Source organism: Callorhinus ursinus, unplaced genomic scaffold, assembly GCF_003265705.2.
Source record: "Callorhinus ursinus isolate GAN/ISIS: 27379988/994484 unplaced genomic scaffold, GSC_fseal_2.0 scaffold16, whole genome shotgun sequence".
Lineage (NCBI taxonomy): Eukaryota > Metazoa > Chordata > Mammalia > Carnivora > Otariidae > Callorhinus > Callorhinus ursinus.
In genome coordinates this window covers 34830439-34858399 of record NW_027397078.1, presented here as the reverse complement: position 1 = coordinate 34858399, position 27961 = coordinate 34830439, and the positions used below count along the sequence as shown (strand labels likewise).

The window sequence follows — 27961 nt, the reverse complement described above, 5'->3', positions numbered from 1 at the left end:
ACTTTGTGAAGTGCAAAGTGTCAGGACCCAAGATTTCCTGCCTTTGGGTATAAAATAAGAATCTAGTCAAGTGCCATGTCACTCACCCTACTCTGCTGTTAACCATCAGACCGGGTTGTCCATGTCTGTGGGTACCTGAATTGAAAATCAGAGTATCTTTATGTTCACTGCATAAATAAGTAAAGGTGACACCACTTATGAGGAGTTAGAGAACGGGACGCAGAGGATATCTGGGCGTATTTGGTAACTATATCAGAGGCGTGAGTTAGCAATAGAGATCCTAAGCCTCCCCAACAATATTTCACATTTCAGTTTGCTTTCTCTCCCCGCTAAAAGTAAGCCAGATGGTTCTCCATGATGTAGACAAGTCAGTCTATTTCCAATTCAGTGTACTTAGTTTGTAAGGAAATCCTCCACCCCACAGCTAATGTCAGTTTGCTCAGAACATTCAGTTGCTTACTGGTATATTTCAAATGTATCTTATTTTGAACTGTTTTTCAGCTCGTTTCAAATGTGTGTGTATGCAGAAGTATGCATATATACACATATTATTTTTTATGAAGAACCATCAACATTCATAAAAAATACCGTGTCTGCAATGCTCTTAGGTGTTGTCTAAGGATCCTGGAGTATCATTATTATCGCCAGCTTTTATTAGATAAAAGATTTTCCCTAGTCAGTATGATCCAAATATTTGGTCAAAGGCATAGAAATAATTTAGACTATTTACTGAGTGTGTCGGATTATTTTCATAATGTAGACCTTGGCATTTTAAGTTCACTGATATTTGATAGGCTTGAATCTTAGACTCTTTGAGAAAATTTTATCCAATATGTTTTAAATTAAGCTAATGGCTAACCTGACCCTTTCCCTTAGGCCAACAACAGGTGTTTCATTTGAAACTTTTATTGTCTATTGACGATATTGATGAATGCAGCAGTGCAGTTATCTTTTCCAGAGATCCAGCTACTCACTATTCATTCGGCTGCTTCTTAACAAATTGTCTGAATTCAAGGAAAATGCTGTGAGGAGAGAGACCCAGGCTCACACGGGTATGAAAAGTCTGAGAGACCCAGGCTCACAGGGGTTTGAAAAGTCTCAGATTTTAACATATCTGAAATTGAATACAAAAAGTGTTACATTCTGTTTCACAGTAATCCTCACACACAGAAAATGTTTATCTTTTTATGTAGCCCAGGTAAGATAAAAAGTCCTAGCAATTTTATCATTATCCTCTGCAAACCCCTAAATTTGATATGAGCAGAGAACAAGTGTTTAAACTCTTTTGTCTCCATAACCTCCTTTTTCATACACTGTTATCATTAAACACTTCCAGAGACAGGCCTCTGAAAAGTGAATTGTGGCCTTTCCATGCTTAATTTGTTTCTTAATTGTGCATGATTTTATAATGCCCATAAAATAATATTTATAGCCATAACATTTCAAAGGCAACACCTCTCTGAAAAGGAGAGTTAGATTTATTTCCAGATGTTTCTACCAAACATTTTCTTTTTTCTTTCCCTCACCCTACACTCCAATTTCATGGTTGTGATTAACGGGGCAAAGCTCCATAGCAAAAATTCATCAGCTGATTCCTTCCACCTACAGAATCCACATTTTTCAGGGCTCAATTTGAGACATAATGAAAGTCTACTTTGCATAATTATCATGTGAGACAATCTATAATTAAATGATGAAATGTGGTTTTGCTCCAGTGTATAGACAAGGCTTTATGTGAACTAAAATCACAGAAGTTTATTTCTTTGCTTTAACTTTCGTTTGGTGTTGGGAACGGGGGTGTAATATAAACAGGTAATTCGTTTCTGACACAGTTTAAGTTCCCGTGGGAAACTTTTTAATTTTCAGGAGAGAAGGCAATTTCTTGAATTGAGGAATAACTGGAAACTTGAATATGATTGCCTCTTCAATGCTAATAGATATTACCGTCAAACTTCAGAATGTGCTTATCATCAGCATTACATTTTGAGTTTTGCCTTGAAAATATTTTTTAAAGCTTTTATGATAGCTTTTGAAATACCTATACAAAAATACCTGTTATTCATCAGGCAGTTCTAAGGCCTGAAATGAACCTTGCCGAAGTTTCTAACCCTGATTCATCATCTTGTTTTATAGTCTTTCTGTTTCTTCTAACTAGATAAAACAATGCTGACTATACCAAGTTTAAAATTAAAACAATGATTCTAAGACTTCATGTGGGGAGTAACATCTCTGGAATTCTTTGGGAAACATCATGATACATTATTAAATTAAATTTAAAGTAACTGGGTAGGTAAGTTTTGCTAAATTATATCTGCATTTTCCATGTATGCTTTGCACATCGACTGTATCCCATACACTGTGGAAGAGACTGAAATTAGAGATATTACACAACTTTCAAGGAGTCTGGAACCTAGTAGTATTCAGTTCTAAAATTGCCAAGGAGATGCATTTATCAATGATTTACCAAGACAAATACTGGAATAAAGCTTAAATTTAGGTACATTTTGGTCTTGACCTTTCCTGTCATGACCTTTGGGAAAAGGCTCCCATTGTTTAATATTAGTGGAGCATTTCTGCTCTTGACATGACTTTAAGAATCAAGGAAGAGAATTCCTCCTAGGAGCTAAATGAAAAAGCAAATATAAGTGTTTGGCTTTGCTCTATAGTTTTTGTAATGTGATGGTTCCCTATGTATATTTAGATCTGGGCTCAGCAAACTGTGGCTCCTGGGTCAAAGATGGCCCTTTACTTGTTTTTGTAAATAAAGTTTTATTGTAACACAGTCCTATTCATTCCTTATACATTTGTTTATGGCTGTTTTTGTGCTACAACGGCAAAGTTGACTATTTGTGATCAAGACCATATGACCAAAAAGTCTAAAATAGTTACTGCCTGGCCTCTTACAGAAAACTATCTGCCAACTTCTGTTCTAAATATTATGCGTAAACTGGTATTTCTAAGATTACCAATTTTAGACCTTATCTACTGTTGCTCACTCTGCCAGATAAAGGCTAGATCAGTGGCACCATTCCCTACCTCTCCCAATGTTCCTCTTCTCCTTGTAGTTCAGTTCCTGCCACTTACTTTGTGATTCTAATTGATAGATCATACCTTTGTTTCTTTTTCCTTCTACCATAAGCAGCATGACCTGATACTAGTAATTTCCACTTAGTGAGGTGAAAATACCATTCTGGCATCCTTCTTGCTTGCCTCTCCTTACCCTCTACTTTCCCGTATTTTTTTTTTTTTTTACATATTTTGTCTTTAATAATACAAAGGTTGAAAACATTTACAGTTGTCTTGTAATCGTTACAGAGTCTTTGGGGCCCTATCTGTAGGTTGATCCTAAATTTTCAAGCTCACCGAAGACTTTTAATTTTTATTCCTAATAAAGAGTATTCATGGGCACCTGGGTGGCTCAGTTGGTTGAGCGACCGCCTTCGGCTCAGGTCATGATCCTGGAGTCCCGGGATCGAGTCCCGCATCGGGCTCCCCGCTCAGCGGGGAGTCTGCTTCTCCCTCTGACCCTCCCCCCTCTCATGTGCTCTCTCTCTCAAATATATAAATAAATAAAATTAAAAAAAAAAGAGTATTCATTGTATCGCTAATTAGTGCTGGTTATATTGCCACTACTTTAAAGTGTTTTTTGTTTTTCTAGCAGTTTCTGTGTTTTCATGTTCCGCCTTGCATGTCCTGTCCTGAACATGTTGTTCCTCTCAGTGGTAGAGGCCCATCTCTGGAAGTACCTTCTTTCCCACACTTGTCCCTCCTGAATCCCTCCTCCTGCTCTAATCTTGATTGCTGACTTCCTGAGCCACCAGCAAATGGTCATCTTGGGACGTGGCTGCCTTCTTTCCTGTGTTGGAGCCAAGGTTATCTTGATCTCATGCCTTTCTCTCTCTTGATTTGATTGGAGCACATCCTCCGATCATTTCCTTAGAGAAGATGCGTGGGAAGTAAACCTTCTAGATCTTTGCATGTCTGGACCTGTCTTTATTTTGCCCTCACGCTTGACACAGAAATCTAGGTTGAAAGTTATTTTTCCAGGAAGGTTTTAATTCTGGCTATATTGCCTTCAGGCCTCCAGTCCTGCATTGAGATAGTGCTCCCATTCTCGGTCCTTTGTCGTCAGTGTATCTTTTCTTTCTATAGCTTTAAAGATGATTTCTTTATCCTTGGTGTATTAAAATTTCATTGTGCTGCATCAGGGTGGGAAGGTACTTTTATTGTCGGGCTAAAGGCTCTCCAGCTAAGTTCTCAGGTCCTTCAGCCCAGAGACTGTTCAGAATCATTTCTTTGGTCATTCCTTTCTCCCTATTGTTTTCGCTTTTTGATTTTAGAAATTCTTACCAATTTTGTATTGGCTTTTCTGAATTGATCATATATAATTTTCTTTTGTTTCCTTTATATTTCTAACACCTTGTGTTCTTACTTAGTTGTCTGAAGGATATTTTTAAAAATTATCCTTCAAGGGGCGCCTGGGTGGCTCAGTTGGTGAAGCGTCTGCCTTCGGCTCAGGTCATGATCCCAGGGTCCTGGGATCGAGCCCCACATCGGGCTCCTTGCTCGGCGGGGAGTCTGTTTCTCCCTCTCCCCTTCCCCCTGCTTCTGCTTGCTCTCTCTCAAATAAATAAAAATGTTTTTACAAAAATTTATCCCTCAAGCTTTCTATTGAATTGAATATGAAAGTATATATTTACTTTTCAAGAGCACTCCTTCATATTCTCATATTCCCTCCCGATTTTTGTTTTCAATAAAGTGCTGCAGTGCACATCTTTGGGTACACAGCTCTCCCCAGTTATCTTATAGGATACAGGCCTAGAACCAACATTGCTGAGACACATAATATATGCATGTAAATTTTGGAAGCTTATGATGGCCCTTCAGAAACAGGTTGCACCAGCTTACATTTTTACTTCAAGGGGGAAAAAGTGGTATATCAGTATTTTACTTTGCATTTCTCAATAAGACTGAGTGTCTTTCAGAACATTATTAGCCATTTGTATTATGTTCATCTATGTCCCTGATCATATACTTCACCATTGTTTATTGGATTATCTTTGGTTTTTGAATTGTACAAACTCTTTATCTATTACATATATCATCCATTTGTCTGTTCTATATGTTGTGCCCATCTTCCGGCATTTTCTCTTATAACTTTGCTTATGCTTTTGCCCTCTTAAATTACTATGGAGTTGAACCTGTTTGTCTTTTCCTTTTTAGCTTTTAGATTTCACATTATATTTGGAAATTCCCTTCCTACCACAAGACTCTAAATGTATTCTTTAGTATGTTAAAAAGCAAAAAAAAAATAAAAATAAAAATAAAAATTCAACTGAGTAAATTTGAAGATCTAATTGGCCTTACTCAGTGACTCATGAATCAGGCAGCACTCCATCCAGCAAGTAGAAAGGAACTCCAAAGAACTGCACAAAATAAAAGGCTTTTATGGATAGAAAGGGGCAGGAAAAAGAAATTTCTAGCGAAGACTAGGTGTTTCAGACAAAGCCTCCTTCCTCCTAATGGGGATAGGCAGGGTCTATCAGATAGATTACCTCACTAGTGCTGACCAGGTAGTTTCAGAGTGAGTGCAAAGATTACATTCCTGGGAGAGGCTGAAACTACAGTTAGGTTCGGTATTCAGTCTTGGCTTCCTGACCAGGGGCTTAGCACAAGTGACTCCATTTTGAGCTTGTCGTTTCTTTTTTTAAGAAGTATTTTATTCTAGGGGCGCCTGGGTGGCTCAGTCGTTAGCGTCTGCCTTCGGCTCGGGTCATGATCCCAGGGTCCTGGGATTGAGCCCCACATCGGGCTCCCTGCTCGGCAGGAAGCCTGCTTCTCCCTCTCCCACTCCCCCCTGCTTGTGTTCCCTCTCTCGCTGTGTCTCTCTCTGTCAAATAAATAAATAAAACCTTTAAAAAAAAAAAAAAGAAATCTGCATCTTGTAAAATGGGTACTGCTGATACATGTTAATTACTTTTTAAAGTAATTGAGTTCTTTTAAAGTTTCAATATGCAGGGACGCCTGGGTGACTCAGTCGGTTAAGCATCTGCCTTCAGCTCATCTGATCCCGGAGTCCTGGGATTGAGGCCCGCATCGGGCTTCTTACTCAGCGGGGAGCCTGCTTCTCCCAATTGACATGCTCTGAAGATCCCTTCTTCTGGGTTCTAGCCAATAGCTCACAAGTCAGGGTTGGGAATTACAAGGTTGGGCTTACTGCGAAATCATTTTCTAATGTGGTTATTCCAATGTAGTCTCCAGGAATAGATTTCCGTAGTGGTATTTGAAGTGTTCTATAGCCTCCTCTCAAATTCAATCCACATGAACTTAGATTCACCCAAATGGCACACTGTTGATACAGATTACTGTCAAGCATGTGATTCTGAGCATTTATTATGTGGCTACCTTCCTGTATTACCTGTCTTTTAAATTAGTAATCACCAATAAATCTCAGTCTAAGGTTCCTTGGGAGTCATGCATATCTGGCTTGATGGTGTGAGGTGAGGTTGAGAGCTACCAGCTCTGCTGAGCATCTCAATCAACCCAAGGATGTGACTTGATTATTATTACCTCTGACACTTAGAGTGTCGTTAACATAAAAGTCATCTCTTAAACACATTGAACTGAACTCAATTAATGTAATTGATTACCGACCTAGCTGTAGGGATTTTGCAGCTTTAGGGAAACTGACAAACATTTTTGCCCTTTTAGATCCTACAATTAGATTCACAAGGCACAGTCAATAAGCATTTTGCAGGTGCTAAATTCATCATCTTTAACGATGACAAAAATCTGGGTAGATGAACTGGCTGTTGATAAAAGACTAATTGTTGAAGTGGTTTTCAATAGTGGTATTGACAAACGGAACTGAGTCCTTGAACGATAAATTTGATCATGAATTAATGGGACCTATTTTGGACGTTAATTTATACAAGCCCTAATAGATCCTTGATTTTTTGCATCTCATTCGCTAAAGCTGAAGGCATGACTAGAAAAATGCATCCATCTGGGTTCTGTTTAAACTCTGTGGTCCTTTGAACTATAACCCTCACAATGAATATTACTGATTTGTGAATAAAATTAATAGTATGTGCATTCAAGTTAATATTTAAGAACTATATTAACCTTCTTTTCTAAGTTATTCTACTTTCATCTCCTAGAATGTGGAGAAAATTTCAGGATTTTTCTTTTCCCAACCCAGTGTATACCAGGTCCTGCTCAAGTGATAGATTTTAGAGCCTCTGACCTTTGCAGGAAGGATGTACTCTTGCTTACACGAAGGGTGGGGGTGACAGCGGGCAGCATTCCAACATGGCTTACAGTTTTCTTCTTTAACCTCATCTGTCCTGGATACTGCTCACTCTCCTTTTTTTTTTTTAAGTTTTTATTTATTTATTTGACAGAGAGAGACACAGCGAGAGAGGGAACACAAGCAGGGGGGAGTGGGAGAGGGAGAAGCAGGCTTCCCGCGGAGCAGGGAGCCCGATGCGCGGTTGGATCCCAGGACCCTGGGATCGTGACCCGAGCCGAAGGCAGACGCTTAACGACGGAGCCACCCGGGCGCCCACTGCTCGCTCTCCTAAACATCCTCCCCCAGTACCCAGCAAGTAACATGTAGAGTTGTCCCAAACACCAGTTTCTTTAATGCCCCTATGGCTTTGCTTGCTCTTCCCTTGGATTGGAATGTAATTCCCTTCCTTATCCATCTGGTATTTACCGCCTCACATCTCTAGACTCATCTCCTGGGCATCTTCTCCGTGAGGTCTTTCCTGGTCCCCCTGACTGCCCTTGGGTTAGGCTGACTACCCCCATGGAATGCGCCCCCACAGTATGGCTTATATCCTTCCTTGGCACCTGCCTCCAGCAATCTGTTGGACTCAGATGTTTATATCTGTAGCTCCTCCTACTGGAGTGGAATTTCTTTCAGGGCATAGAACCAAGAACTTGACAGTAAACTGAACTACAACTTTTTTCAATAAAGGAATGAATGTATGAGTAAACCAATGGCCGGGCAACTATTCTCTCAAGGCCATTATTCCTCTCTTCCCTCTGCCCGGGATCTTTCTCATGGATAGCCGCCCGGCTGAATCCCTCACTTCATTCAGGTCTCAAAAGTAACCTCCTCAGAGAGGCCTCCACTCCCGTCTTGTTAAACTGATCCACCCCCTCTTCCGTTCTCTATCCTGCTCTATTTTTTTTTTCATAAAAACATATCCGCCACCAACAATACGAGATATAGTTTATGTTTGATTTTCATCGTCTCAGTCTTTCCACTAGGAGAGGAGTCGGCAAACCTTTTTCTGTAAAGGACCAGATAGTAAATATTTCAGGCTTTGTGGGCCAGAAAGCCTCCGTCACCGCTACAAGCTCTGCCTTGGTAGCATGAAAACAGCTACCGTGCATAAATGAAAGGGCATGGCTTTGCTCCAATAAAACTTTATTTATTAGAGCAGGCAGAGGCCAGATTTGGCCCATGGGGCAGCAGTTTGCTGCCACCTGGCCTAGAATAGAAGCTTGTGGGTCTGAATCACAGCCATAGTCCAGGTACCAGACACATAGAAAGGTTCCCTTAAATAGCTATTGAATGAATGGTGGATCAAGTTTGATCCACCATAAATAACAAAAGAGCCCGATTTTGACGGAATTTGTGAAGTCAATGGCTGTTAGCCTGAGAGAAAAGGATAGACAAAATCTTCCATGGAGCCTCTCGACTCCTCTAAGACATGAAAATGGCTGCTATGTGAGTAATATTGACCAAAGATAAAAGTTTACTGAGAATACTTCAGAGACAACCAGAGAAAATGCTTCAGTTAAGACAAAAGGAGATCACTTTTCATTTAAATTAGGCAATTAGAAATGAATTCTACAGCAACCAATACATGAAGCTAACGTCTTCGTTGTGTTTAAAGGTTTATATGTGGAAAATGCATTACATCCAGAAAGAAGTATTTATTTAAGAGGTATTTGGGATTTGTTTGTGTTTTGAGAACTGCTGGTGTAAATATAGGTATGGTTGCTGTATTATAAATAAATATTAGTTGAATAATTGATCTCAGTATTGCTCTCAGTACAGAAATGTTTATGGCTCTTGGCTAAGAATTAACACGGAAGATCTAATTACATTTTCCAACTGGAGTCTGCAGGAGGACGCTCCCCATCAGTGCCATTCCCAAGGCAGGGTGTGTTTCCTGGGACTAATCAGGTGCCTTCATTGGAGAGAGGCACGGTGTGTCGTTGAGTCCTGGTGAAGAATGGATAGATGGAGGCACAAATAAATCAGTTAAGTCCCACTGAGGTACCCAGGGACTAGTGACTAGCAGCACCTGGGACCTGGGCAAGGGGCCTATGTGATGTCACCTGCAGGGACAAAGCTCCCATTGCACCGAGCAGACAGAGAAGGAAGCAGGCCTGGATCTGGGGCCTCAGGTAGAGAGGTTCAGTTCATGTATATGGAGCTTAGAAGAGGGGAAACAGAAGCAAACAAATGAAACTCAAAGCAGAAAAGATGTGTAACCTTGGGCTGTAATGTAGTTCGATGTCTAAGGAAACTAAATTCTCTAGGTAGGGGCTAAGAATAATTATTTTAATGCAGAAAAGATCAGGAGATTGTAATTTCTTAATTAAAATAGAACTGTTAGCTGAAACCTTTGATTCTGTGATTTCCTTACCAGCTTCTTTTAACTTGTTGTTTTTTTTTTCAATTTTATTTATTTATTTGAGAGAGAGAGAACACAAGCAGGGTGAGCAGCAGAGGGAGAGGGAGAGGGAGAAGCAGACTCCCCGCCGAGCAGGGAGCCCTGTGGAACTCCATCCCAGGACCCCGATCTCATGACCTGAGCCGAAGGCAGACACCCAACCAACCGAGCCACCCAGGCGCCCCAGCTTCTTTTAATTTCTGTCAGAAGTTCTTAGTCATCAGGGGCTCCTGGGTGGCTCAGTCGGTTAAGCGTCCAACTCTTGATTTGGGCTCAGGTCTTGATCTCCAGGTCATGAGATTGAACCCTACCTGAGGCTCTGTGCTCTGCAGGGGGTCTCCTTGAGATTCTCTCCCTCTCCTGCCCCTTCCCCGCTCCCATGTTCATGCTCGCTCTCTGTCTCTCTCTCTCTCTCTCAAATAAGTAAATAAAACTTTTTTAAAGAAAAAGTTCTTAGTCATCAAAGGAGCCCTTACCGCTTAATCACTTTTTCAAATCCTTTGTGTAAAGATTATAAAATCATGAAATTTATTAAGTGTGGCTAATCATCTCTCTAAAAGTAGGTCCTTTTTAAAAAGTCAATTCATGTTTTTTTATTATCTCCACATTGTATCTATTCATTTACTTAATTATTTTTCATAAACTCTATATCCAACGTGGAGCTCAAACTCACAACCCCGAGATCAAGACTCTATCGACTGGGGCGCCTGGGTGGCTCAGTTGTTAAGCGTCTGCCTTCAGCTCAGGTCATGATTCCAGGGTCCTGGGATCGAGCCCCGCATCGGGCTCCCTGCTCAGCGGGAAGCCTGCTTCTCCCTCTCCCTCTGCCTCTCCCCCTGCTCATGCTCTCTCTCTCTCTCTCTCTCTCTCTCTTTCTCTCTCTACCTCTATCTCTATCTCTGTGTCTCAAATGAATAAATAAAATCTTTAAAAAAAAAAAAAAGACTATCGATTAAGCTGGCCACATGCCCCAAAATCAATTCATGTTTTCCATGTTTTTCAGTATTATCTGAGATCATGGTTTCTATAACCCATAGTTTGAATTTACAAACCCATGGGATAGTTTTCACATTGCAAATATAAAACTATAATAGAAATTTTCAAAGAATATACATAGATCACAGTGATATATACAACAGCCCCTTGGGATAGGGAGGTCACCTGCATCTTCAACCTACTGCTTCCCCCATGTACTGCTCTAAAGTATGGATAGAATCCAATTTGATGGAGACAAACTTTCAGACCTAAAGTGATGATTTTAACACTTTGAGAAAGGCTTCACTCGTTGTTATCAAATCTTCTGTTCAAAAATGGATTTTCCTGTAGGTACAAAAAAATAAGTGTAATCATTCAAGATGGAAAAGTCTGCCCTGTCCATGCCCTGCCCCGTAATTCGTTATGCTCGGTAAGAAGATACCAATTGAAACTTAGAAAGATTTGGGGTGGTTAGGTTTCCAACCCCGAAAGCGTTCAATCTTTTGGAGCCAAAGCAGGAACACATGTAATAACCATCAATTTGTCTGTCCTTTTGTCACCCAAACCTGGGGCCACTCTGTTTCATCTTGCTTGCTGGGATTAGCAAGGATTAGACAAGCAGAACGAAATGCACCATTTCCCATCAGCATGTTAACTTCATTTGTAGGTTTCTAAACTTGATTTGGAATAGATTGGAATGTGAGAGCTGGGCTTTTTTAAGAGCTATGCTGAGCTTTGTAATATCAGTGATTCTGTCCATCATGTTTGAAGATATAAAACTCTTTTGGGGTTCACGCCATAAATCAGATTATACAGAACAGAAATCTCCACACTTTTTGCTTTTGTACTCCATTCCTATTATAGATTTTGTTTATTTCAGAGAGAGAATTAGCACAAGCATGAGCAGGGCGGGGTGGGGGGAGGGCAGAGGGGGAAGCAGACTCCCCGCTGAGCTGAGATCCTGATGTAGGGCTCGATCCCAGGACCCTGGGATCATGATCTGAGCCGAAGGCAGACGCTTAACCGACTGAGCCACCCAGGTGCCCTCCATTCCTATTACTAAAAAAGCTTTGAACGTGTAAACTCCGAATATGTGTTAATTTATTTGTAATTTATATGTATATACACCCACACCACTGTAAAGAATATGTTACGGAAAACATGAAGCATCTGTGAAAAAGATGTTAAACTGGAATGTTAAAATAAGATGAGATGAAGGTGGTATATATTTTTTAATCACTTGTAAACACATTGCCATTATTGCTGCATTCCAAATTAGGTAATATTTTAATGACAGCATCGTGATTGAGGATGCTCATGTATTTTTGAGCATCGTAGTTTACCACTTCGTTAAATAAAAATTTGAGGGTCTGTTTGCAAGTTCAGCTTATTTCTTTACTTGGTTTCACTCATTGTTATCAGAAGAGAAAAAGAACTGCAGAAACTCTCAAGAGGCAAAGGGACAGAATGTTTCACCAGCTTGCTTACTGTTTTTCCATCTCATCTCTGCAAGTGAGTTTGTTGAGATTCAGCCAGAAAGTTTCCATGTTCCTTGTTGTCCCTCAACTGTTCTCACAAACCAAATGGAGGATGTTACATGGTATTATATTTAACAAAGGAGTTCACAAGCCACTGAAATGCTTCACTTGAGGATTTTTAAAAGGGTTAGAAAAATTCATTTCCAGGTTTTCAAAGGCTACTGTTTTTATAGATACATATTTGCATAATTTTCAATAAAACAAGCACATAATGGTAGCATCATTTTTAAACATGTTTCCCTACATTCTTAACACAAACCCATGTTTCTTTTAACATTTAAGTTACTTTCTCCTTCATTATTCTGATAGCTCCTTTACTCTGAAGAGACAACTCTTTTAGCTCGTTGTCACCAGGTAGTGGTCAACAACCCCTGTGGAGGACAAAAGATTTAAGGGCTTTGGTTCAAGACCAACCATATTATTGACACGCTAAAGCACTTCGGTTTCTTTGGTCCCTTGGCTTGCACTCAGTTCTTTCCAGAGGGCAGGCATCTCTAAGTGTACCCTGGAACCCTTGTTTGTTCTAGTCAAAGCTGTGACTTCACCAGCTTATACTTTTCTCTGTTTGTGCCAGGTCAGAGCATCCTAAGAATTGCCATTTTATAATAGGGTCTGGTATTCTTGTCGGCGAGACAACCGGTGTTTTTCTTGTTCGAAGTGTTCTTTTATACGACCATATAAAATTTAGAGTTCTCTTTGTTGAATTCTTTAAAACAGACTGTTGAGATATCTTTATTGGATAGCATTAAATCTGTAAATGAGCTTGAAGAGAGCCGAGATTTGCATATTTAGTCTACCCGTTAAGAAGCCCCATTTATTTCGAACCCTCATAAAATTCTCCAACAAGATTCTTCTAAACAGTTTGTGGCTTCTCAGTTAAGCATTTGGGATTCTGTTAGCTTTTCAAGTACTGTGTCAGCTTCCAAGCCTGACAAACAGTTGGAAATCTTTAACTGCTCCTGCCGTGTTGTGGAATTGAGTGACAGTGGCCTGTGGAATTGATTAGTGAAGGTTGAGTACTTCTGAACCCACAGTATGAATATTCATGAAGGCAAAAAGCGTGAGACCCAGTATGTTATGTGAGCCGGAAACACATTATGTACAGTTATTTACTTTTATATTAAATTTAACTCCTCTTCAGTGGCGGTGTATGGTTGAGCCTTTTTGATCCCCGAGGTCAGAGGCTTGCCCAGATTTGCTTTCAAACTATGGGTTTTGAGTGGAAAAATCCATAGATCAGAAGAAGGGATGGAATCCCCTGGACATTCGAGATGTGGAAAGTGGCTGAACCTCCTGCCTCGTGGGAAGCAGCACTAGGAGCTAGTTTCCGACTCAGGGGAGTTTCGATCCATATTAGCAGGAGTTCCCAGATCTTCTCGTGTGAGGTCACTGCTCAGGATGGTGTCTCTCCAGGCTTAGTCACTTCTCTTCCAGCTTCCCTCTCTCTCTTTCCCCTCAGAGCTTCTGTTTACTCACAGTTTCTGTTCTCTCCCATCGTACATACAAGTCATGTGTGGAAAAGGAGAAAGTCATGTGTGAGTATCGCATTACATTCCTGCTGGTTGGCAATTTGAATATCATCACGGCCAACACTCAAACGTCCTCCGGATGTGTGCCGAGTCGAAATTTGAGTAGACCTCTCTGGTCTTCGGTGCACAGTACCTGCTCCTAAGACACCCTCTCCCGAGACTGAGTTCCCTGAAGTGCACGGACTGCCATTTTTTTAGGCCCAGCCTTGTGGATCTGGTGTTTGATTAGACATAGCACCAACGCCCGCTCTCCCAAAGTTTCTGCCACCTCACAGGACCCTTTGCTGTTGCCTCCTTAGCGAAGTTGCTCAGACTTTCAGGAAACAAAAATCAGAAGAGAGGGTTATCTGCAGTCAGTTTTTGCCCTGGACCCTGGGAAATGCATCTTCCCTAAGGCTAGGGATGGCCAATGGCCTCTCTTCTTCGTTAGACCCAGTAGAGGAGGAAACTCAATGAGAAGCCAGCAAACGTTTTTTTCAGTATGTTACTTTGCCACACACATCATTATAATTTGGACTTGCTGGAAACCCATCCTGGGGTCTAATCTACTTCCGGACCTCCCTCAGTTGTAATCTGTCAACTTTAGTAATAGTTCTTTTTCCTTCCTTCTTCTTCTTCTGGCGAATTCTGGTTTGCCTAGCTTAGAACTTTTGTTCAGAGCTCTTCTTATTAGGCCCCTCACAGGCCACAAGAGGACTTATGAATTTTTACCCTTGCATTGGGAGCTACTGCTACCCAAGTCTGACCAGGGATATGAGAAAATCATGAAGAAGAGACCATAGGGTTCCTGTGTATATCATGTCAACTGCAATAATGAGGCGGGGGCGGGGGGGAGGGTGCAGTTTCCTTTGAAAGTGTCTATAGTGTTCGTGAAATGTAACATTTGGTCATAAATGGCGTGGACAATAGGGTTGGTAGAATCCGTGGCGAACTCTGGAATTCCAGGGTGTTTAACTAATACTGAAATCACTGTTTAAAGATTGTATGAGTGAGCTTTTGGTGCCTAACAAACATCTCCCAAATTCAGTGCCCTAGGGTCCTTACTTATTAGCCCATATTTGGCCAGCTGATCTAGGCTGGGGGGCTGGGAAGCTCTGCTCCTTCCTGAGCTGCCGGCTCTGGTCTGTTCCCCTTGCGTCCCTTCTGGAACCCAAGCTGAAGGGGCAGCAGCTACCTTGTGAAGGCCTTCTTGTGGTGACGATAAAGAAGCAAGAGCACAAGACCAACTACAAAGGTGTTTTTTGTTTGTCACATCTGGGCTCAGTCGTGTGACCTGCTTTGCCCTGTGAGGTGTTAGCCGAGTCAAGGGACAGCAAAACATGCACTGCATACAGTGGGGGGCTCTGAAAAACATTGTGGCGTAGGGCAGCCAATCACATCCCGGGGAGCAAATGAAGAATAATTCAGTCGATCACAGGGACCACTACTAGCCTGATGAGCATAGAATATATTGACGCGTGATGCTGTCATAGAGTCTCAGCTGACCACCCCTGCAAAGTCACGCTAACAACGACCTTCTCAAGTAGAATTCAGGCACGCCTGTTTATTTATACTTATTTTCGTTCCAGTCTTACCTACCCAGGTGTCCTACCTGCCATCATCTTACTACAGTTTTAAATTTTACAACAAAAGTAATAACTTCTAAATCTAGCTTTTCCTACCAGAATCTATCCCCTCAGCACATATTCCATAAAAAGGCGTCACTGTCTCTAATAAGTACTTATAAAAATGGAATCACTTTGGGTTTTCTTATAGCGTTCTATCTACCAGTCAGAGTAACTCTTTGTGACACACTGAATGTATCAATCTTTTACTTCTGTGGAGGAAGAAAGTCTCCCAACGTTCTAGGAAAGCCCTTTCCTTTTGGGCAGGATTGCCATCATTCCTTTTAAAATGAATCTGTCAGAAACAGGAAGGTTGTTCGCTGAATCTCAATGGACACATTTTCCATCTCAATTAACAGACACTGGATTTCCAGGTCTCTGATTCCTGGCCTGTGCACACACACACACACGCATGCGTGTGTGTGTGTGTGTGTGTGTGTGTGTGTTGCAGAAGGTTGGGGCTGGGGCTGAAAGTTTGTGTGGCTCATCAGTTGTGTTCTTCCAGCCTTAGTATCAGAATTCACTGAAGCATGGTGAGCAGGTAAAAAAGATGTTGCTTTCTCAGCTCATTGTAAAAGGACTCAAGCGTCTTTATAAAAAATACTGCGAGGTGAGAGCCAAAAAGTGCTTACCTTAATACAAACCACAAAGTGATGTTTCATGGGGGAACATTTTCGTGTAGAGCCATTCCTACTGGAAAAAAGACAGGTTGATTATTTTTAGATAATGTATTCTGAAAATGCCACCTGTTGCGCAAGAATAATAATGCCATTGGAAGGTTTTCCTCAAGTGCAAACAAAACGAAAAGAATGAAACATCTTAAACAAAAACAAAAACGCTGGAACAAACATCGACCACAAAATACACATTCAGTTGTGAGTCTCAAATGTTATTTGGGTGGGGAAAGAACAGTGAAGGGATGCAGACTGATGTCACATTCTCTGTGAACACAGCTGGTGGCGGCATCTCTGTCTCCTCTGCCCTTTAGAACTTGAGTGGCACTTCTCATTTTTCCCATGACGTGGGTTCCTACCAGCCCTGGACTCCATGTTCACTTGGGGTTCTAGAAACATGGCCGAGGAAAACTTACCCGATTTGGTCCTCTAGAGAGCCTGGATTTTAAAGAAAAAAATTCTTTGTCTGTATTCTGGCATAGGACCGCCTCGTGTGTATGAGTTTATACTTGTATTTATCGTATCATTGCATTTGATACGACTTTTTCAAGCGAAAGGTCTCAGAGCTTAGCAAGGATTTGTGCGGCATTTCACCAGGAGTTGGGCGATCAGCATTTGAAACGATACTGGGTTTGTTTTCATATTTTAAGAGTGGATGAGCTCATAATATCTGAAACCTACTCCTTTCTATTCATCGACCTCAAGAGATGAAAATAACGCATCGCTTTTTGAGTGCTGACTATGCGCCAGACATTTTGCTAAATGCTTCACTTCTGTTCGTTCATCTCCGGCGATTGTGGCTGTTAGTATCACCATTTTTCAGATCAAGAAGCTGAGGCACCAGAGTCAGGCAGTAGTTTGTACAGGTCACACTGCTAGGAAGTGGGGGTGGGGGGTGCAGGATTCGGCTTTAGAGAGTCTGGCTGCAAAATCTCCCTGCAAACTTTACCCGATCGGTCTCAGGCTTGCCCTGTACCCGGGCAGATACGTTCGTGTTTCATGTGTAAACCATGAAGGGTTAGCTCCTCGAAGAAAAAATGGCTCCTGTGACTTGCGTACATCAGGACATGATAGTTGCTTTAGACAATGTGCTAATACATCCTTCCTCACTTAAATGTCCTCTGTGTGCAGGAAGGAGGTGTCAGAGTAGGAGTCCCAGCCCTGTCGGGGTGGCCTCCAAATATGTTAAAAACCGGATGATTTCTTGCCATCGCTGCCACTCTCACTCTGGTCCAAGCCCCCGTGTATTTTGTCAGGATGGATGCCATGGGCCGTGAAAAGCTCTCCCTGCCCACCCGAGCCTCCTCCTGTCTGTTCTCAGTCAGGGCAGCTCGCGATCCCATCACTTCTCCACTCAGAACCTTCCAAAGGCTGCCGGTGTCACCCAGAACAAAACACAAAGCCCTTCCAAGAGCCTGTCACCACCCTCCGCCCCGCCCCCCGCCCTCCACCCCATCCCAGCCCCTCCCCCTCCTCCTACCATCGGCCTCCCTGCTGTCCCTTAGGCACACTCTCCCCAGGCACAGCCCGTCTCAGGATCTTTGCACACAGCGGTCCCTCTCCCCAAAATGCTCCTCCTCCCCCAGATATTTATCCGACCCCTGATAGAACCCCGAAGTGTCCCCACCCAGGGGCTCTCTCCCCTTCTGGCACTGTTTTTCTCCTCAGTGCTTATAAAGACCTGATATGCGATACATTTTACTAATTTCTTAGTTCGTTTTCCGTCTCTGAATACCAGAGTGAACATTTTATTATTTTTATTCGGCTTTGGTTCCTATTGTATCCCCGGAAGCAAGAAGCCTGTGGGCGTTCCATAAGTATTTGTTGACTGAATGAATGCGTTGTGGAGTTGTTTCAGAGAATTAAATGAACTAACATATGGAAATAATTTCAAAAATTGCTTAGCATGAAATTAGTGTTTAATAATTGTCAGTTACTCATAAAATAATAATATTATAGCTATTGAATGAATGATGAATAAAAAATTGGAGGCTATTACTTTATCATGCAGTGGAAAGAGGATAATCAAGTTATAAATGCTTTAAATATCCTAACTTGAATTTGCAGTGGAGGCTGGAGGAAGTGGTCCAGGACATCATTTGTGTTCTCTTTTCCTATTACCTAGAAGGAGAGCTAGACCTCACACTTCCCTGAGCAGGGAATGGTCCCTAGTCCTTGCTGCACTTTGGAATCACCTAGGGATCCTTTCAAAGTCGACCCTGCCTCGCACCCCCAGATGTTCTGATGTGATTGGTCTGGAGGGAAACCTGGGCATTAGGACTTTTGAATCCTCCCCTGGTGATTCTGATGCGCAGCCAAGGTTGGGAACCAGTGCTGGAAGCTTTCTAGACTGGCAGTGGCACAGGGAAGAGCCTTCCCCAGTCCCGTCCTACACTCAGAATGGAAAGTTCGGCCAACCGGGGTTCAGTTCTCTGTTCTGCAACACAGGTGACCGTGAGCCGGTCACTTCACTTCTACAGCCTCCTTCATTTAGAATATGTCTTCTGTGGATTGTGGTGCAAACTAATAGCTCGGGGCCAGCCCCTAAAACTGCGGGCATCCCCTTCCCTTTTTTTCCGTTGTTCTGTCTGGGCGTAACGGGAGAGCCCCATTGCCAAAGGTAGCTCAAGAACAGCATGCTCTGAGGGGCGCCTGGGTGGCTCAGTCGGTTAAGCGTCTGCCTTCGGCTCAGGTCATGATGCCAAGGTCCTGGGATCGAGTCCCTCATGGGGCTCCTTGCTCCGCGGGGAGTCTGCTTCTCCCTCTGCCCGCCACTCCCACCTCCCTTCATCCCGAGCATGTTGCCCACCCTGGTAGCCACGTCTAACCTCTGGGTCCAGACAAACATCTGCAACTTCACAGAAGACCGCCCTTCCCTTTTGACCCTGAAACACGGCTGCTCTGAGCCTGCACACGTCTAGAATGGTTGTGGGGTGTTGGGGATGGGACACCACTAGGGCCAGCTTCTTGGGTGTGTGACCCAGGCAGTCACTCAGGGAGGGCCCTGAGCTGGATTTCACATTCTGCTATCTTGAAGTTATGAATTATGTTTCGGTGAGGGGTCTCGCATTTTGATTTTTCACTGTCGGTGCAAATTAGGTAGCTGGTCAAGCTAGGAGACCTGGTGTGAGTTGCACCTGGCTTACCTCTGAGAAGCGTGTGACCTTGACCCAGTTATTCTTCCACTTTTGGCATTTGCAATGAGGCGGTCGTGGGGTCAAACTGCCGTTCCTGTGGGGTGTTCTGAAGATGAAATCGGGTAACAGATGAGTGTCAGCGTGCAGCGCATAACATGTTAGCTCTCAACTAATGCTTCTCTTTTTCTGAGCATTCCAGAATGCTAGCTGCTAAATCGAAGACGCTTCCTTTCTGATTAAAGGGGATTTTAAACTTTGATTTTCTTAGTCGGTGGTACAAGCCTAGAGGACAGATTCTGGAGGGTTTCCATTCATTCTTCTCAACTCTTATTAAGTAACACAAAAGGACCACAGAATTCGTCCTTCCCGGTCTGCTTTTTTTTGTCCATTTGAACAATATGTTGTCCACATGGCATATAGAATAGCGTCTTTCGAGGTATTTCAAAATGATCTTCTTTTCATTATTGAACATTAGAGAGCAAAAACATTGAATGAAGTCCACGTCATTGAAATAACAGTGCCTTACATTCCTTAAAAGGAGGTTTCTGGCATTCAAACTAATAACTCTCCCCTCACAAAAGGCGACCCTGGCTACTGTATGTGAGCGAAGCCTTCGTTAAGAGTCCGGGGAGTTGGGTTTTGACCCGACACTCTGGCATGCGAGGCATGGACCCCGAGGGCCAATAAGCCACTATTGACTTCAGCTTCCTTCCTGGGATAATGAACATAAGAACACCAGCCTGGCTCCATCATTCCCTGCTTGTTTTGTGCATCAAATGAGATATTTGCGGATGCATTTTGAAAATTTTTGAACGCCATATATATTTCAAGTTTAGATTATTTTTTTTTTAAAGATTTTATTTAGGGGCTCCTGGGTGGCTCAGTTGCTTAAGCGACTGCCTTCGGCTCAGATCATGATCCCGGAGTCCCAGGATCGAGCCCCGCATCGGGCTCCCTGCTTGGCGGGGAGTCTGCTTCTCCCTCTCCCACTCGCCCTCCTTGTGCTCTCTCTCTCTCTCTCTCTCTCTCTCTCATTCTCTCTCTCAAATAAATAAATAAAATCTTTTAAAAAAATAAAGGTTTTATTTATCCATATCACAGAGAGCATAAGTGGTGGGGAGGGGTAGAGGCAGAGGGAGAAGCAGGCTCCCCGCTGAGCAGGGAGCCCGATGCGGGGCTCGATCCCAGGACCCCGGGATCATGACCCGAGCCGAAGGCAGACGCTTAACCCACTGAGCCACCCAGGCGCCCCTTGAGTTTAGATTATTGATAAAATTTCTGAAGTTAGGTGTGAACAAAGAGATTCATTTAAATCAGTTGAAAATCTCTCCAGAATATAAACGCCAGGAGTTCGTTTCTCATCTTTTTTGGAAAGGGGGAATGTGTCTGACACCAGGATAACCCATCACCACCAATATGATTCCCATCACTTCAATTCTCATCTTTTTTGGAAAGGGGGAATGTGTTTGACACCAGGATAACCCATCACCACCAATATGATTCCCATCCCTTCAATTTCTCGGGAGCCAGAAGCCATAGATGCTACTTGCTGAATATCAGTAATCTTCTGAGGCTCTTTCTCGGCATATCGGTTGTAAATTGATAGTGCTCAACCAAGAATTCTCTCTTTCTCTACTTATTCATTCACTTACTGATTGCAAACCCGCTCTGCGACAGGTACTGTTCTAGGCAGCTGGGATGAATCAGCGAATGAAATGAAGTCCCTTGCCCTCATGGAGCTTACATTCTGGTGTGGCGAGCAAAACAATAACAAGAAGTGTATTCTATAGGTCGTTATCAAGTGATTAGCGCTACAAGCAACAAAGTAGAGGAGGGTAAAGGGGATGTGGGCGTGGGGGAGCAGGCTTGCAGTGTGTGTGGCCAGAGGGTCACACCTGAGCAGAGAAACTGGAGAGCAGGGAGGGGGAGCCACCCACATAGCTGCAGGATCAGCATGCCCGCTTTGGGGAACAGCCAGTGCAAAGGCCTAAAGCAGAAGTGGGTCTGGTGTTTTCAAGGAATTCAGGAGGGCACGCAAGTAGCATGCCTGCGTGCCTTCCCACATCTTCCCCACGTTCTCCCAAGCAGAGAATCGAAAGTTTGGAAACAAGAGGGAGAATATGATTGCCAAGCCATTGCCAACTGCTTACACTAACGCCTCTTTTCCATTGTGTGTGCTTTTCCCACAGTCACATGACACAGGGCATCCCATTTGACGACCCTCGGTTGGAGAGCTGCCAAATCCTCCCTCCAGCCCCTCGGAGGGTGGAGATGAGGAGGGACCCTGTGCTAGGGTTTGGTTTCGTGGCCGGGAGTGAAAAGCCAGTAGTCGTTCGCTCCGTAACACCAGGTAAGCACCCGGCCCCCTCCTGGTCTCCTGGGGTCACCCGCCACACCCTGCCCCAGCGACTGTCGCTCAGTCCCAGAAGTTTCACACGGCTCCGCGTCGGGCCGTGGAGACTCGCTGAGTTTTTCCAACATCTGGACAGAGTCAGACCACCAGAGGGACACAAAGGGCTCTGCAAACTGGGTTTCAGCTGCCGAATGCATCATATCATTTGACTTAGGAAAACACTGATCTTTCATTTGTAACCATGGAAATGACCTACTTCTTAAAGTATGAATGTACATCAAAAGAGGCAGGCACTGCACTGTATTTCAGTAAGTTCACGATAAAACCCCTTAGTGAACAACAGCAGAAAGGGGCACTGAAGTCACAGAAGGATTTTAGTCGTCTGAGCGCTTGGACTGTTTTTTTTGAAGATGCCCTCTTCTCTCCCCACTGGCCACAGCAGATAGTTGTCTACCCCGCTGCCGTTGAGCTGGACCAGGTCACTGACTTTGGCCAACGGCATATTAGCAGAGAGGACACTCAGAGCCTTGACAAGTCCTTGTACAGTTGACCCTCTTTATTGGGTCTAAGTGACAAGAGAGTTTCCCTCAAGTGGCTGTTACCTTTCCAGCCTGAGCCCCCAGATAGACACAGGGTGCTACCAGCCTGCCATCTATAGAGATATATACAGCCTGCCCTGCCGTGGGAAGAGCCTAGCCTAGGTCAGCCGGTCTGTGCTCATCCGAAAGGCCCACAGGCCTGAGAAGAAGTGACCGTCAGACAGCCTACTGAATTGGAGGGTAGTTCGTCATACCGTAATGGCTGACTGATCGACGATGGGGCAAATCCCTTAAATTCCACAGTATGAGCAGATCATTAATGTCCTCTGCCTCAGTCTTTCTCATTAGACTATACAGATGTTCGACCGTCAACACGGTTGAACATAATGCTCTAGGGTGCAATTGCCTGAAGTGCGCTGCCCTGGCCTTTCCAGAAACAAGGCTCTTTTAATGATTTCTTCCTTCATGATATGTACTTACGAGCTTATTTTAATGGACTCGTTTTGGATTTATTTTCACACAAAAGGAAATTGCCTTCCATACTGTTCCTCCTCAGGATTTGGCAAGTCAGGAGCAGGGCTGAGGAGAACAGTCCTGTGGGAAGGAGCACAGCCTCTGGCAGCAGACTGCCCAGGTTTGATGGCTTTGGAGCTCACCTCTGCCCCGCCTCTTAGGCTGTGCTAATACCCTGGTCATCCCACACAAAGAGAAGGCACCAGAGTGACGTAGTCTCTGCCCCCAGGTTTGGCAGGGAAGGAGCTGAAATGAAGCTGGTACGCTGATTTGAACTGCATTAAAGTTTAAAAACTCAAAAAAATAAATAAGTAAAAAAAGAGCACCAGCTTTACCTGCTTCTCATTCCAGAGATATTTATTGTTATTATTACTAAACTCTAAAATAGCTGGGCTGCTGAGTCTGCCAGTTAAGGAGAATAAAAGGCATCTAGTGAGTAGTAAAGATTTCAAAAGGTGATTGCATTTTTCATTATTTTGACATCATGTGGCCCGGGGTAAGCCCTGTGAACACAGTCAACCACCTTACAGACCCGTACAGGGAAGAATCGGCTTCCTTTTCTCTCCTACCTCTGACTCACCACACAACTTCTTCCTGTTTGCCCAAGCTTTTTATTTTATTAGCCATAGGTCCGACCTCAGTTCTCTGTGTGGGATTGTTGAGCTTGACGCTATTGAAAATTGTATTCCTAAAATGAAAGAGATTTGTCGCCTGCTATGATAACAAAATAACACATATGCGTTGTAAAAAAAACACACAACATAGATCGTATAGAGAAAGCTAAAAAAAAAAACCCAGAATCGCCTGAGCTGCGACCACCCGGAGCGAACCATTATTAATGTGTACATGGAAGAGACAGGTCCGTGCATGCGGGTGCATATGTTATGTGTCATATGTATGAGCTATATAATGTATGATAGGTGTGTGTGCACACATCTTTTCCTGAGTGGGGTGACCTTGAGCATGCTGCTTTCTGATAGAGGGACGCTATAACATCTCTGGTTCTGAGATGCTCTTAAAGAGGAGGCCTTCCCAGAGCTGACAGGGGATCTGAGTGTTGTTGTCCATTTTCTTGTATTGCCTCATCGTTCCTCCAGCCTCTTGGCTTCTTTGCCCTGGACTCTCCTTAGTCAGACAGTAACACCTAATCTTCGACGATTTTGAGAACAGGGGACAAAAGTTAAACAGGTCAAAGAGTACCGTTTCCAGTCATTTTTAGGTGTGGAAATACTGGTCCAATAAACCGTGTCGTTCATAAAAATGACTCTTCTGAGGTCTCAGATGATTTCTGTGGCCTGACCAGATTTTCTATACTAGACACCCCAGCCTTCAGAGTACGGGGCACGAGACGATTCTCTGAAGAGTGCCTCGGCTTCGTATTTTGGAAAGAACTATGTCTTGCTTCCCTCTGAAATTCTTGGTTTAAGTTGCTTGATTAAACAAGAATATTTCCATTTGGTCAAAAAGCACGGGTCAGGTGTAAAAGTATGGCCTATTAATCTGCAAGTGGTTTTCCCAGGAAAGTAGTTAACATCCATCAGCCAATTTGTGCGAACGTTTTTCAGTATTTGATCAGCATCTGATTTCTAACCATTTGTTGGACTGAATTTGAGTGAATGTTTGCAAATAATCCAATGGATATGTAAACTCTCTCAAGTGATTTTCAGAATTTCTTATGTGTGCAAACACTGAATCTCGGTTCCCACATCTTGAAATGGATATTTTTTCATCACTGATATGAGGAAATATTAAGGTTTTCCCTACTTTTTTACTACCCAGAAAGAAGATTCGTTTATGCTCCAGCTTCAGTGACACATATGCCAAGTGTCTGGGTGGGTGGGTGGGTGGGAAGCATCTGAATTACTTCGAGATCTCATCTCTGGCTGTGAAGTGTTCATTTCAATTACTAAATAAAGCAATTGCAATAATATTTGAGAGATCATGTTTCAGCTGCACCTATGACCCAGTGACAGACCTGGAAATAAAATGAAAATTATAGTACCCTATCAGTATTCGGGAGGTAATTACATTAGACATGGAGATGGTTGAAATATTTACTTATAGGTTTAATTTAATACCAATGTATGCTTCATGCAGTTGTGGCTTTAAGTTTATGTGTCGGGAGACCTGGCAGTGACCAGTTTTTAAATTATAGGAGCAAGTTCAAAAGAGATGCCGGTCACCCTGAACTTGGCAGAGTCCACAGACCTACACTGCGACCCGGTTCTACCCTTTAATCCAGTTCTTGGACCTGTGTGAGCCTGGGGGAGGGGGGTCGGTCTCATTATATGAAAGGGGTTTTAAGGGCCAGTGGGATTCTAGGCAAGGCAGCTAGCCCCTTGCCTGGTACATAATGAATGCTCAGCAAATATTAGCTCCCTACCTCCTTGCAAAACCCAATGGAAAAGACTATGGTGGATTGAGACAAACACAAGAGTCCTCTGTCATCCCGTGTGACCACAGGCACACGCACCCAGGCTCGGTCCCTGCCGCGGTCCCAGCCACAGAAATGACCAAAGAGCCGCATCCCCCCAGCTGATAGGACTGTCTGTTGCTTCCTGAACAATCCCAGCTTTTGCTCTCCTTCCTTGCCCCCACCTTCTAGACAAGAATGAGGACGACGCCCCCACAGCTTGACCCCTCCCCGGAAGCACATAACACAGGCCCCATCGTGTCAGTCCTTCCTCTGATGTGCTTGCTGCCTCACGGTTCCCCACAGTATGTGGCCTCCCTAGTTGTGCCAAGTAAATAAATGCAACTTTGTTCAAATCCAGGTGCGCCCAGGTGATGGCGGCTTTGGCTGCAGGCCGTCTACATAGCTGGTTGGCCATCCCTCTGGGGCAATACCCTTCTTTTGGGGGCTTCCATGCTCAAAGTATATTCGGTTGACCAGCAGCATCCGGAGCCCCTGGGAGCTGGTGAGAAGTGCGGTACCTCACCCGTTGCTCCTCCAAATCTACTGAATCGGTCTGCAGGGTAACAGGGCCCCCGGGGTTGCGTGTGTCCATTAAAGTGTGAGCTCTCCTAGGCTGCTGTGTCTCAAGCCTGCCGGGGAAGTTCTAGAGAAATGCCGATGCCTGATTCCCACCTCCAAAGATTCTGATTTAATTGGCCGGGGTGTAGCCTGGGCCTCTGGAGTTTATCCAGAGCTCCCCAGTTCATTCTTTCTCTCTCTCTCTCTCTCTCTCTCTCTCTCTCTCTCTCTCTCTTTTTTAATAAGCTCTACTTCCAACATGGGGCTTGAACTCATGACCCCGAGATCAAGATTCCTGTGCTCTACCGACCAAACTGGCCAGGCACCCCTCCCCAGGTCTTTCTAATGTGCCAGCAGGATTGGGGTTTTGGCAGACAGCGCCAGGTGCTTACAGTGAATGGTGATGGGGCAAGGAGGACACGGATGGATTGGCCATGGTCTTCTCACCTGCGCTTCGCTCTCCTTTGTCTCCAGGTGGCCCCTCCGAAGGCAAGCTGATCCCGGGAGATCAGATCGTAATGATTAACGATGAGCCAGTCAGCGCTGCGCCAAGGGAGCGGGTCATCGACCTGGTCAGGTGCGTGACTCACTCCCCTGGGCCCTGTTCTGCTGCGAGGGCTGATACACAGGTCGGAGACCTCGTCCCATGGAGGAGGGGCTTCCTGTGAGCTAGTGTAGGGCAGTAACACGAGCCCACGCATTCACCTCGAGGGTGCCGGCAACACCGACCTCTTAACATTAAAACGCATGCCCCCTAAGCACGAAACACCCAATCGCCCATTCTGTGTTAACAGCCAAGGTGCATAGGCTTCGGCTGGAACGCTCTTTGGCTCCTACTTCCATTGCTATATCCAAAGGTTGCATTTTTTTCCCCCTTCCAGACTTACTGACACATTGATACTGCCTAATTGAGGAGATCAAAATGCAATACCTGAATTCTGTATAAGCGATGAGTAATTTTATATAATCCCATGGATATGCAAACATAGAGTTCACTGATTTTCCATACTTGACTGAGTGATTCATTACTGAATTGTGAAAGCATCAACCAAAGCAAAAGGATAATTAGGTCAAAGCTATGACGGTTTAAAAATGTGCTTTTGGTTTATTGGCTTAGCTTGATCGTAGATGTAAATAATTTGTTGTGTGATATTCTTAGTGGAGCACCAGAAAAATCTGTTTTATGTGATGTTAAAATATTATTCAAGAGACTCTTGAAGCTCACTGGAGTTCCTCTCCCACAGTGTACTTAGGGTAAAAAGGGGTCGTTAGAAGTTCGAAATGAAGCTATGTCTATTGTATGAGCAGATCCGCTTGTGCTCCGGGGGTGTTAAGGGATAATGAGTGTGTGACACTTGTCTTTTATAAACTGATTTTTTTTTTTTTTCAAGCAAGACTGAAGCAGAAGCTAAAGCTATCGGAACATTTTAAACTGAGAAGGAGATCTTCTAACATTTATGCTCTTTCATTACAAAAAGTACATCTGCACTTTGGAAAGGCCTTAAGCGGAGCGTTTCAGGGGTTTTCCAGGGAAAGTTTCTTTCCCAAGCTTTGTTCAGCTTCTGCTTCACAAAGAAGCACTGGAGGGTCCTGCTTCCTTGGAAGGACTGGGAGAGGGGTAAGAAGACAGAGAAATAGAAATAGAGGAGGCTCACTTTTAGGGTGAGCAGCATTTCCAGTTTGAGCCCAGCAAGGCCCACATCCTGGGAAACCTCTCAGTTCCGGAAGGCTTGGCCGCTTTTCAGTGTAGCCCCAATAGCATGGAGCCTTTGCAGCTGGCCGACCAAGTCCCCATGGGGCGTCCACATCTCCCAAGGGTTCTCCCTCGTGAGCGGGCACTGAGGTTCGTGTCAGACTCACCCTGCATCAGGAGTGAGACCTGGTGACACCTCCCATTTTCCTGGGGGCCAGGAATGCAAAAATCACGGGTAACTCTGTATTGTCAGGCCCCAGGGAGGGAGCTGCAGTGTTACCATTTCGAGCCACTTCTCTGTTGAGATGCTTGTGGTTGTCAGCAGGGACGGACGTCATCCAGGCAGGCTCTAAGCCTTATGTAGGCCTGCGTCCTGAAGTGCCTTGTTCCGGCCTGATGGCGGGCCACGGGCTTCTTTTTTTCTCCCCTGGGCACACCCCCCCTGCAATCGGTTCTGTCAGTCTGTGTCCCCGGAGGGTGGTAGAAGAACGAAGATACCCGTGTTTGGGTGTGCTGGGTCTGACTTGCTTGCTGCAGGACAGAGACATAGCACACGCTGTCTGAAAGTGCCACCATTTCCCAGCAACCCTACAGGGGCATCTTCAGAGAGCTTTTTCAGAAAATCTTTTCCTTCTGCATTAATGCATTTGGAAGAAAATGACCTCACCTTGAACACAGTCTCTGGAGATCGTTCCATGTAACGGGGCACAGCAAAGATGAGTTGACTAAATGAGCAA

The 27961-nt window shown here is 43.9% G+C and overlaps 1 protein-coding gene across 6 annotated transcripts in view; it reads left to right on the top strand.

Moving 5' to 3' along the window:
- The window catches only part of FRMPD4 (FERM and PDZ domain containing 4), a 552472-nt gene that overhangs the window by 438604 nt on the left and 85907 nt on the right, over positions 1-27961 (top strand). For all 6 annotated transcript variants that reach the window (XM_073902098.1, XM_073902097.1, XM_025857600.2 and 3 more), the window contains 2 exons: positions 21342-21502; positions 26006-26108. In XM_073902098.1, coding sequence (XP_073758199.1) covers positions 21342-21502; positions 26006-26108 — 264 coding nt within the window. The remainder of the gene's footprint in view (positions 1-21341; positions 21503-26005; positions 26109-27961) is intronic.